This window comes from Stenella coeruleoalba (assembly GCF_951394435.1).
Source record: "Stenella coeruleoalba genome assembly, chromosome: 2".
NCBI classification, from domain to species: Eukaryota; Metazoa; Chordata; class Mammalia; order Artiodactyla; family Delphinidae; genus Stenella; species Stenella coeruleoalba.
Genome location: NC_137147.1, coordinates 13,030,605 through 13,042,950, shown reverse-complemented (window position 1 = coordinate 13,042,950; position 12,346 = coordinate 13,030,605). Strand labels below are relative to the sequence as shown.

The following is a 12,346-nucleotide window of genomic DNA, read 5'->3' as shown; positions in this document are numbered from 1 at the left end:
GGTCACTGAGTGCACGGCATGTATTTATATTCTAGCTACCCTTTTGGCTGTTCTGGTCGCATTATGTAAGCTGCTATGGTCTGAAGGATGTCCACCTTCCCTGTCCCCTCATATCTTCACAGCATGTAGAAGATGAACAGGTCTCAGATGCAGCCCTGCTGCCTGCTGACTTGGTGAGCAACACGGTTCAGGAACAACAGACAGCTATGTTACTTGATGTGCGAAAAGAATCCTCTACCAAAGAGACATCAGGAGGCACATCTCACAGGTGTTTGCTCAGGATTCAGGCTGCTCTTTGCTTCCCGGCCCTGGAGAGTTAACTCGGATGCCTCCTATGCATGAACGTGAGACAACGTAGAGCACGTGGCCGCGCCCCAAGTTCCATCTCTCTGCTTGTCACCCACATTCTTTCTGCCTGATGCCGCCGCAGCAGATACTTGCCCTCCCCACGTTTTTCTGAAAAGAAACCAAGTGTGCAGAAACTACCCACCGCTAATAAATCTCTGTACTTATTTTCCCTCAGTCCTGAAGTGATTCCATCGTATCTGTCAGTAGAGTTTATTCAGCTTCCGGTTCTTAGAAGCTGTGCCCCCCAAACAATGAAAGAATTAAAGAAAAGAAGGCGCCCCTCCCCCCCTTAAAGACCCTGCAAACTGAACAACGATCTGAGTGACTAAGCATTCTGCCCCAGAGCTTTGCTTAAAACTCTTCGTTTTTAACAGGAAAAGGATGCCTGTTTCTCAAGATAGGGCTTGCGCATAAATCAGTGCAACACTGCGGACTGCTGGCAGCCCAGTGACCTCACACCTGGCCCCTGTGCTCTAAGAACCCGAACGTCCTTGGACCCGAGGAGACAGTGCTGACTGTCTCTTCTTTTCTGAGGCGGGAGGAGAGATGCGAGCGTCTGCTCTCACTTCAGCACTCAAATTAGGCATATTTTTCTCTGTACCTTAAAAACATGAGCCATTTTCCTCCACTCCCCACCCTGCCAACCCCGGGCGAGGACAATTCCTATCTTTGCTGGAGGCGGTCCTGCCTCTCAAGGAGGCTGATCTGGGGGTGGTGGGCTCTTCACAGCACGCTGTCAGAGATCCCCCTTCCACATTCTGATCCCTCGAGGGCTGCCCCCTGCCCTCTGCACAGCATGTCCACCCACGTGATGGGGCCACGGGGCTGGGGCGGATTTAGGGGCCACTGCTGGGTCTATCCAACTCCCACCGACTATGGGGCCTCTTGGTTGTGGGTCCCGCTGATAAATAGCTCTGGGGGTCATTCTAGTAGATACTTTCCTTTGTTCACTGAGTGAAAAAGGAGGTTAAGATAGCCAAGGAAATCTGGACAGCCAACCCACGGTCCCAAGACGAGATCACAATTTCCAAATGACTTTAACAGAACATCAAGCACAGCTGAAACCTGACGGGATGCGCCTTCTCTTGAAAGGGGAACGTCCTTTCCAGGGAAAGCTTTAGGGAAGGATCCCCCGAAGGCAGGGGTATGTGGTCACCAGCGGGCATGCGGGGCTGGCCTGCGTGCTGCTGCTGGGGGCTGGCGGAGCTAAGCGGCGCACATGCAGGGAGGGGCCCGCCGTGAGGGTGAGCCGGGAGACAGCACCTTCCGGAGGACTGCACAGGGCAGAGGCTACCCACCTCCTCAAACCCTCCCCCGTGCACAGCCATGAGGCCGTGTCTCTGGAATGAAGTGTCCTTCCGCCTGGGAAGGGCTTTTGTCTCTGATGCAGCTGATGCGAGAAGCCTCCCTGGCTCAGGCCGTAGTCTAATTGCTGGTCACACACTCAACTTCTCCCCGAGTGCCATTTATTATTGACTTGTCCATCTCCTAAAATTCCAACCGACCTTGTTTAAAGAAAGACACCCCAGAACTACTTAAGGAGAATTAATTTTAATTTAATTAAAATGGCAAGAAAAGGTTTATACTTGAATCATTAGGACTGAATGTTTTAAACTGCCACTCCTCGAAAGCAGTGGGGTCATCACTAGAGTGATTTTTTGGTCACATATAGGTGACAAAGATGACTTTATTCTATTAAGCAGTAGCAGAGGGTGAAATTCACCACCTGACTAGTCACTTCCTGATCATGACAGATGTTTCTGAATGTTAGAAAAATGCGAAGTCAATACAACGCCAGCCACGGTGGAAGGAGACAAAACGACTACCTTGGCTTTATTTCTCACCTGAGTTCGTTTGAGAGGTGTGTTTTCTCGTTAATGTCTATTCTCTTGTCCTGGTTCCTAAAGAGAGCCGCGGTGTCACCAGAATCGGTGATATGAAAAATGAAGCTGAGCACCCAGTCAGCACGTTCTTGGAGAGAAGAATAAAACCTCAACCCACACTTCTCTCCAGAAGGATGACTGCTGGGGCGCTCGCTGCTGGGGGCGCCTGGGATCCTCAGGTTTCAGGAGTGAGGGCAGCGGGGCGGGGTGGGGGGGGGTCCCGGCGGCTGCGTTCCAGTCCGGCTCTCCCCACCTGGCCGGTCACTGCCCTCTGGAGGCCACAGAGTCCAGGCTGCAACTTGGGGAGCAAGGCACCTGGCCGAGGCTTGAAATCAGGATCAGCTACCGGCAAACCCCAAAGGTGTGTGTGAACAGAATAATTAGTCGACTAAGACCTTTACAGATGAGGATGCTGAGGCCAGGAAGGTTAAATGAGTTGCCTGGATTCCTCTGCAGAACTGGCCCCCGAACCCAGGTTTCCTGACCCTCGAGAGACTTGGAGCTGTTTTTATGGAAGTAGTTAAGTCCCTTGTATAAATGTGTCAAGCCTCCCTTTAACATATTTGAAGGGAATTGCTTAGTCTGCTTTAAATTCTGGTAGAAGTAGTTTAAGTTTTATGATGTCTGATTAGCTTATTTTAGGAAAACGAATTATTAGAATTGTTTTCTATGAGCAATAGTGGTTGAACTGGAAAGGAATTTTAAGATTCAACTAGTTCCCTCTACCTCAGATTTACAGATGAGCCACACTGGGGAGGCTGGACGTCTCACACTTTTGATCAGCCCCCGTGGGGTTGCTGACCAAGCCACTGCACGCCCCTACTTGGGCATTCTTCCTGCAATGCCTTCTTCTGTAGTCCTTCCCAGACAAGTGCTGCCTCCTCAGTGTTTACACCCGAGCTGCAGAAAGCATGAGAGGGCCTGGGAGGGCTGGTCCCCAGCGGGAGGGGTGAGCAAGCTTCAGGTCCAAGCCATCTCAACATTCCTGATCAACGGCCACAACACACACTGCATGGTGGGGTCAGCGTGATTCTGGAGACCCTCAGAAAAGTTAACAGATAGATCGGTAAACTACTTACTAACTGAAAAAAGGGAGGGAAAACCATGAAAGTATACTTCTGGAGAGTTGCCTTGGAACAACAAATCAAACCAAAAATTAAAACCAAGAAACAAACATTTGAAAAATCAAAATTAAGGCTAAAAAAGCAAATGGAGTTCTAATAACCTTCCAACCGTAAGTCTGGCTGTCTGGAATCAGATTTCAATTCAACAGTGACATATGTTTTTCCACTAACAATGATTTTTTCTTTTTTTTTAAAGCAAAGAAAGGCCAACTGGGCATTCCCCTCCACGTTTAAATGTTCACTCAGCACATGAAAGCTGACCAATTCATGTAATGTGTTTTGTTTCCAGGGCAGGAAATTCCAAAGGGAAGGGAAAAATAATCAAACGAGCAGTTTTCAGATCTTTCCACACGTTAACCCTAATCATGATTCCAACCGTTTGTAGGGCTGGGCTAGCTTTCAATCCTGTGAAGTAAAGGACTGGAGGGAGAAATTCATAAAACTTCAGGTCTTGGCTATCTGTCCTAAGGGAAAGAGTTGGGATTCAAATTCATTATAATTTTAATCAAGAAATTCTACATTTACTAGCAATGTATGTTGTTTTCCCTTCTCTAACTAAATGTTGGATTTATGGGGTGGGGGGAGGGGAACAGTCTTACTTAAAACACCTGGTTACTGGCTATGCACTCCCTAAGGATGGAAGATGACTCAGAGCTTCACAGAGAATAAACAACTGAGCACTGCTTGGTACATATTACGTTCAGCAGAAAGCCCAGTGGGTGCTCATCGCCCTAACAATTTGCTAATTAATCTGATATAAGGTGCCCCACCAGAAGAGTCTGGACTTCAATCTTCAGAGGTTTAAAGGGACACAGGGCTCCTTGGGATGCAACAAGATAACTACTGGCAGGGTGTGGAGGTAGGTGGGTTCATTGTGCAAACGAGAAAGGATGGGGCAGTGGGAACATCTAACATTATTCTAGAACAGTAAGATCCCATTTTAAGACCCCAGAAAACTGGGCAAAAGTCAGTGTAATAAACAATTTTTTCTGGAAAAACCAAAGCAGAAAAAAAAAAAAAGTTGGCAATTGCCTGTAGGCATCATATTAAAGGGAAAATATCTATTTTAAGAAGTGGATTAAAAACGACATAAGCAGTTTGTAAATTTTATCTTCATATTCCATTTCATAAAACTGGGATTGCCGTTGAGGCTGAGTTCAGAACACTTAATATGCAGATAAGTAAAGTCAGAGTGTTTCTTGGTTTGAATTATTTATTTTAGATCATAGTCTCCTTTCTGCCAGACTCTGTGTGTGTGTGTGTGTGTGTGTGTGTGTGTGTGTGTGTGTGTCTGTGTGTGTGTGTGTGTGTGTGTGTGTGTGTGTGTAACACAGCAGGTTACCATCAGAAAGATAAGCGCATTAGGGAAAGTAGTTCTTTCTGGCAGCAGCTCCCCTTATGAGCTTTTGTTTAGCATATAACTGAGTGTTTGGAACAAAGATGAGCCCTTATAAATCATGGACACAGAGATTAAATTTTCTGGCCGTGTTGCGGGTAAAGTGAACATTAAATAAATGAGTGGAAGAACAAGGGTGGCTCTCCTGGTGATATCCATATTTAGGTGCCATTTAAGGGCTTTATCAACAAGTGTATCATTTCAATACAGGGATCTTTTTTTTTTTTTTCCATTGACAAGTCCCTAAACGCCCTAAAACAGACTTTCAAATTTCCCTATTATTTAAAATCAAGATTAGATTAAAATACTGTTCAATTTCCCTGCATAGTTTCATGACACAAGCCCTACGTTTTCCTTCCTTGCAAACAGAAAACAATTTATAGCATTGTTTTTCAAAATGTAGTACACAGCCCACTGGCATCGGGATCCTAAGAAGGTATTTTATAAATCCAGATTCTTGGGCCCCACCTCAGGCCTCCTGAATCATAAACTCTGGGGGTAGGGCCCAGAGAATCTGCAGTGTTCAAAGCTCTCTGGGTGATTTTAACGCACAGTAAGGTTTGAGAACCACATACTTAAAAGGCATAGGACTGATATCTTTAGAATACTACCTTGATTATTATATACTTGGTGAATTAATTTCTAAACTGAAAACCAGAAATGATTAGGAGTAAATTATTATTTGCAAAATGTTCTAATTTGTCTTTTTAAAAAATGAGATCTGTATGAATTTATATCCACTCCAGGAAAGCAGAAAGCACAGAAGTCCCCAAGAACTGGAAGCGATGCTCCAGAGAAGCTTCTATTGATTCTGCTCTAAACAGATTTCCTTTACTTTTTAAAAGGGAGGTTGGAACTTGGGCACCAACGTCTCCTTCTGCCCGCACAGTTTTTTGGATTTTCAAACTAGCAAGATTTTCTCTCAGGTAAATTTGATGGAGTTTCCGATCCAGCTTAGCAGTTAGGAAGATTATCAGAAAATAAAACATCAGGCAAATGAAGCAGATCTAACAAGAAAGGAAAAAACCATAAACCATGTTTACACAGAGAGGGTTCCTGGCGGGGACCTGGGTCACTGACTGAATGAGCTGCCGGGGGCCACACAAAGGTATCGGGTTTGGGATGAGAATGAAGATGAGAAGATACAAACAGGTGGAGAGGAGATTCGGTTCTTGAAAGAGAAGAGGAGGAGGAGGAATCTGACACTAAAAACATGAAAGAGAGAGAAAAAAAAAAGGATAAAGGCAAAAAAACTTTAGAAACACAAAGAAAAAAAATAAACTGGCTTTTAATATACTCACATAAGCTGCAAAGAAAATGAGGTCATGTAATACACAATCATTCCTCTACTTGACAAGAGAATACAAGTGCTTTTCGAAGAAAACAAATTTGCTGTTTTTTCCACTGGTTATTTAATTGTTCTGCAACAACACCACGGCATAAAAACATCTCAGATTTACCTGGGCACGGATTCAGCAGTATGATCCATTGAAAATAATACCTCTTTAACCTAGAATACCCAGGACATTCTGGAGGAAAAGAAACTATCTGCTTTTCAGTTGGAAAGGATTAGAACTTGACTTTTCCTCGATTTGTTTTTTATGAGAAGCACTTATATAAAGTTTACTTGAAAACTAAGGTCTTTCTAGGTGCAGGTAACTGAGGTGCAACAATGGGTCAGGTCCCTGAATCGCGACAATGGAGTCTAAGCTTGCTAAGCTGGTCTACGGTTGGGTCCACTGGCCGGGCACTTTGAAAAGGAAGCTATTCCTGTCACTTCCATGCCTTCAGCTGGAGAGATACACAGCAGTAGGGAGAACCACTGCAGTGCCAAATTCAAATTTTTCCCAGACAAAATGGATCAAACTTTCAAGGCGAAAGAATCCTTACTACGGATCGGTGTCTGGTAACATCTACCAATGATCAAAGATAAATCTCCTTACTCCATTTCCTGTTTTGAAGGCAAAAGGAAGGAAAAGAATTCTTTTTCCTCCTCTATTTAAGGAACTAACTTATTCCGAAGAAAAGACAATGATTCAAAGCTTCAAAGTTAAATGACTGTCCCTCCATTTGATTCCTCTCTCCTGATGGCTAGGACCTATTGGATGACAGAGGTGGGGGAAAGGGGACCCAGAGGTGATATTAGAAGGGAAAGCATATTCTTTAAGGGTTTTTTTTTTCAGTCTGCCACATCCATTTAATAAAACCAACGTCCACTCTTTAGCCACAGTGGACTCAGCTATAGTCCAAAGCTTTTAGACATGGGTTCCCCTTATGTTATTACACAGATCTGCATATGGACAATTTCAGAGGTGGAAAACCATACCCCAGTTAATTATTCACTTTCCAAAATCAAGAACACTGAGCCTGTACTTCATAATGACCCAGATGTATAATAATGGGATCTCGGTTATATTTTTATAACCGAGCTCTCATCTGTTTGACATATACACTGAAATTTTAACAGGCAAAATACGATGTCTGAGATCTGCCTCAAAATAGTCTACAAAAACTAAGTGTGGGACAGCAGAGATACAGGAAAAAAGAATAGGAATTGTTGAAGGCTGGTGGTAGGTACATGGGGATTCATTATACGAGTATTTCTATTTTGGTATACTTGAAATTTTTCCACAGTAGAAAATTTTTTTAAAAAAGGAAATAAATTTTAGTTCTGGAAGACAAAAACAACAACCCAAGAGGGCCTGTGGCTTCCCAGAGGCGCCTGCTGCACACTGGGTGACTCAGAATTCGCAGCATCACAACCGTGGCGGGTCACCTCGGCTTTGGCCACACGTCTTTGCCGGCTGTGCTCTTGTCGGATGCATTTCGAAAAGCAGAGAAGCACTGCAGAAGCCTGAGGACGTGCTCCCAACCGGGTGCAGAGGAATCCTCAGGGCATGTGTAAAGGGACACGTCACCGGGGCTGTGCAGCACGTATATGGTACGCTATTTTCAAGTCAAGGGACACGGGAAATAAGATATAATCTTATTTGTATGGGAGGGTAAACAAAAAGCTAATAAAAAATGGTTGTCTTTAGGGAAAGGCAAGATGGAAGGGCAGGGATGGAAGCAAAACACCTCTATGGAACCTTCGGAATCAAGTTTGGACCAAATCTGTGGGTCGCTCACGAGACAGGCAGTCCCCACTGATGCACTAATAAGAACCGCTGCCTTCCTGCGACCACCAATGGGCTGAACTATCTAAAACTGGGCTTTATTAATCAAGATGGAGGCATCTTTTCCATTTATAGGTGAGTCTTCATAATTTTTAAGTCTCTCTGATTTAAATGATCACTTCAGAATGTTTTACCACCATTTATAATCAGTCTGCAACTGATAAGGCCTGCTAACATGGCCTTCCGTTTCTCTGATTCCTGGCCTCCTGGGTAAGTAACTGGTGGTGGTGGTGTGAAAAGCAACGATTTGGGGCTGTGGGGGCAGGGCCAGTGAGAGGAGTCTTGGAGGGCGTCGTGTGGACATACAACCACACCAACACAATAAACTGGTCACTGGCCAGCGCCTGAGGGAGAGCAGTGTCCACTACGGACAAGTGGCAGCGACCCCCGACTCTGCCACGGAGACACACCTCGGCTGGAAGCTACAGCACCTGATGTTTAACCTGAAGTGGGAGCCTCCTGGAGGCTCCGGGGAAGAGGTCCCAAGGGGCAAAGGGGAGAATGAATCCCAAGGGCCTCCCTCATTTTCTCCCACTGTCTGTTTTTAATGTGATGTGGATGAAAGTCTCAGACCTCAGGGGAGATTAAGGTCCCGATCAGCTGGTGGGGAAGGGGGTCTGAATTTAGTATGAGTGTCCTCGCAGGGTCCTGTGGGTGGGGGAGAAGGGGAAGCTGGCCCTGGGCAGCCACAGCAGCTGTGAACCAGCTGTAGTGACTGTTACCTCCCTCTCTTCTCTCCCCGGGGTCCGAGCCTCACCTCTCAGTGGCTAAGTCCTGACAGCCTGACCTTCCCTCTCCTGCGGCGAGGGGGGCTACACACGTCCCTCTAGCAGGTCTGGACCACAAGCAGAACTCTGCTGTACCATCCCAGGTCAGAGTCTGCCTGGTGCGCCGTCTAAGCCCACCAATGACTGCCCCTCCACCCAGGGGCCAGGCTACTCCAGGGGCGAGTTTCTCTGTGGCCTAGCTGGCCTGCATTTTGAGCAGTGGCTGCAAGCCCTGTTAAACTGCACTAATTTATAATTCATGCTGCTTCCGATGCCCAACACTCTTTTGACCTAGGAGCCCCAAGGCCCTGGGATCAGGCTTCTTCAGCCGACTTTAAATTTGGTAAAAGGGAGACTAGCACAGGAAGGCAGGCAGCTGTGAGGACGGGCTTGGGTGAGTACCACACCCGGCTCCCATTGCCACCTGGGGAGAGATTTTCCAAGGACGGCTGTGCACGCCTCGGGGCTGCTCTCTGACTCTTTGGAGGGGCTTGGTCAGGAGCCGGGACCTGGCACAGTGCAGGAGAAAGACCCGGAGGCTCCTTTCATGAAATCAACCCACAGAAGACCAGGCGTACCCAGACAGCGTTTCAGCCTGACCCAGGGCCCTCTGGGGTGGCGGGAGAAGCACCAAAACCAGCTTCCAAATGATGCTCTGGAACTATCCCTGAGGCTCAAAGCGCCGTGGATTTCTTTACATTTTGTGGGTCTGTCGAGTCCTCCGAATTGCCACTGAAAAGTCAGTATTACTACTAAAGTTACTTGTTTGGAGATTACAGAGGTCTCTTTACCCCTCTGTACTTAGGCAACTGTGGAAACGCAAATGATAACTGAGGTGTAAATATCTGCTCCGAGGCAGTAAGTGCTACAAGCTTCCTCGTGGGGTCAGTAGATTCAGAAGCTCTGAACCCACCTGCCTCTCCCTGCAGGGTTTCCTGTGGGGTTGTGTGAGTTCATATGTGCAACTGATTAGAAACCGAAAGCTTGATTTTAGCAAGGTCTGAAATCTAAAGAAAGAGAAAGAAACAGAAAAGCAGAGGGGAAGCTTGATGGGGATGGGAACAGTCTAATTTTAGTTTCGAATTTTCGGCTCCAAGAGCAAGGGGAAAAATAGATTTCAAAGAGCTGCGTTGGGCAAGTAATATTACTTCCCCCACTGTGAACAAACACTTGAAAAAAGACACCGGAGAAAACGCACCTCAGGCGACAGTGTAGCCTATTTGGGTGAGGACTTCTTCCCGCCCCAGGCCCTGGTGGTCTTCGTCCCGCGCGGCTTGGGGCCAGGCCCCACGTCCCTTCCGGTTGACACCCTTTCGGCCCCTCTGGCTTTTTATTCTCACCTGTCTCGGGATCGCTGAAGTCTGGCAAAGTAATTGTATTAAGCTGTCGTCTGTCAGCAATGGTTCTATCTAAGAGGCTGCTCCCACGTCCAGAATCACTGCAAAACACAGCTACAAATGTCAGTCATTTGAAGGGCGGGCAGGGGAAGGCAACAGAGTCAACCAATCCCGACTCCTGAAACGCAGCAAAACCTTCTGCGCATTTTTGGAGCTTCTTCAGCACCTTTCCACTCATCACCGGGCATCCTGCTTCCCCGCCCGGCCTGGTCTGGGATTCCTTTCAGGATCCGTATCACAAACACGGTTTAAACCGCACCCGGAGACCCGAGCTAATTTTCGTCTCTTTTGTGTCATGGTAAGACACAAAAATGGGAACTTCGAGCCACGTTCTCCATCCACCGTGTGGGGGAAGCTGATGAGCATTCTGTGCTGCTAAGTGTCGGGCTCAAGCCCACGAACACATCATCCTCGAGCTGTCTTTAGGAACCAACGCTCTGCACCAGTGCGTCTAAGCCCTGGCTGCACAGAAGAATCACCCGGGGCATCTCGAAAAGCCACGGATGCCTGGGTCCTGCCCCAGACCCAATAAATCAGAATTTCTGGTTTTCAAAGCTCCCCAGATGGTTCTCATGCATAACCAAATTCAAGAACCACTGGCCCTGCCTTTTCAAAGGGTGACACAGCCACGGCCTCGTTTGTGTCCTAAGAACAAGCCTTTAAGATAAATGGCGTGGTTGATACCTCTATTTAATAGACAAGAGAGAGGAGGTGTGAGGCCCTACACTGAGCTGGGTGCTGGCAGAGTGGCAGCTACGGCCCCCTTCCGCTGTTCCCGAGCTGGGAAGGCTGGGCCTTGGAGAGAACACAGTCGCGTCCAGGCCGGTGGTTCTCGTTAGCTTCCGGCACTGAAGCCCCCTCTCCAGGCTGCTCCTGCGTATAGTAACGGGATCAGCCCCACTCCTTGGGCGAGTCACGTGGGAGACCACATCGGGACTAACGGGAATGGAACACCGTTAAGGGCGCTCAGCTCAGAAAGACTTTTTTTTTTTTTTTTAATTCTAAGAAACTTGTAAGTAAAAACAATTAAACAATTGCATTCTTTTTTCCTCTATCATGGTATTCTATCAAAAGATGTATATCTGTCTCTTGAGGTTTGAGCCTTTAATGCTTTTCTTTGAATCCATTTTTTTTTCCCCCACCTGGGGGCTCTACAAATGATTTTCTTCGTTAAGAAGTTCAAATTCCACAGTAAAGGGACACAATTTCCTTCCTCTATGCAGCTGTTGCTAAAAGTGGTACAAACAAGATTTGCTATGAAACTTAATATGGTTTGCAGGCTGCAATTTCCACGTCCAGTGATGTAGTTAGAGAAATCCACAGGAAACAGAAGGAAACTTGCTTCAGTACAGACTGGTTTGTCAGCCTATACTTATGACATCACTGGATACATGCTTTTTGGAATCTGTTCTATTAATTATTTCCATGACTGAGAAACAATAAATGTCTCTGAGCAGAAGACAGCATAAAAGTACATGCAAATTTGCATTAATCACATTAGCAACTGAATATTTCTAGCACTGATCTATTCATGCATGTATTTTTAATATAAATATTACAAAAAATACTACAAAAATATTACAAAGAGTTAATTATCTGAATGTTGCAATGGCTCCCCACTTAGGAGTTTTTTGGAAGATCTTATCTCAAAATATAGTGAAGTTTTTCATCACCTTGGGGATTCCAGGACGCACAATGAGGTCTTAGAATTGCCAAGGAAGGATCTGCCTGGGTTTTCAGTGGACCAAATCACAGTAAGTGGATGGGAGATGTCTGGTTCAGCCACAATCCTCCAGGCTTCTCATTTCACCAAGTATCAGAGCACAGGGTTGGCTGCTGCATGTCATGCTGGGTCCTGGAACCCAACCAGGAGTCTGGGTTCTTATCCCACATCTGTCACTAATGGTAGGTCACTTTGAGCAAGGCCCCTTTCTCTGTGCCTCAGTGACTTCCCTGTCAGGTGAGGTGGCCTCTTCTTCCCACACAGAAGTGTGTCAGGCTGAACTGAGGTCATGGAGACAGAACATTCGGAAGAATTATAACTTCTGGACACATGCCAGGTGTCCTTATAAACACCATGCCTCCAAATACGCATCAGGGGTTAACAAGGCTGGCTGACTTCGGGAGACAACTTACTCCCAGCTGTCTGGTGCAACGGTAGGTGTGGAGAAGCTGAGTTAAGGACCTCCTACTCCAGATGTTATAAACCCCAACTAAAACGAAGATCTTAACTTATGAACCTCAGCCAATGATAG

The 12,346-nt window shown here is 46.4% G+C and overlaps 1 protein-coding gene across 3 annotated transcripts in view; it reads right to left on the bottom strand.

Annotated features, from left to right (window-relative positions):
- The window catches only part of TTC7B (tetratricopeptide repeat domain 7B), a 238,285-nt gene that overhangs the window by 48,562 nt on the left and 177,377 nt on the right, over window positions 1-12,346 (bottom strand). For 2 of the 3 annotated variants that reach the window (XM_079912558.1, XM_079912559.1), the window contains exon 17: window positions 10,035-10,132. In XM_079912558.1, coding sequence (XP_079768684.1) covers window positions 10,035-10,132 — 98 coding nt within the window. Of the gene's footprint in view, window positions 1-3,310; window positions 3,362-5,794; window positions 5,957-10,034; window positions 10,133-12,346 lie in introns of all 3 variants that reach the window. The other variant, XM_079912560.1, reaches the window with a different exon arrangement.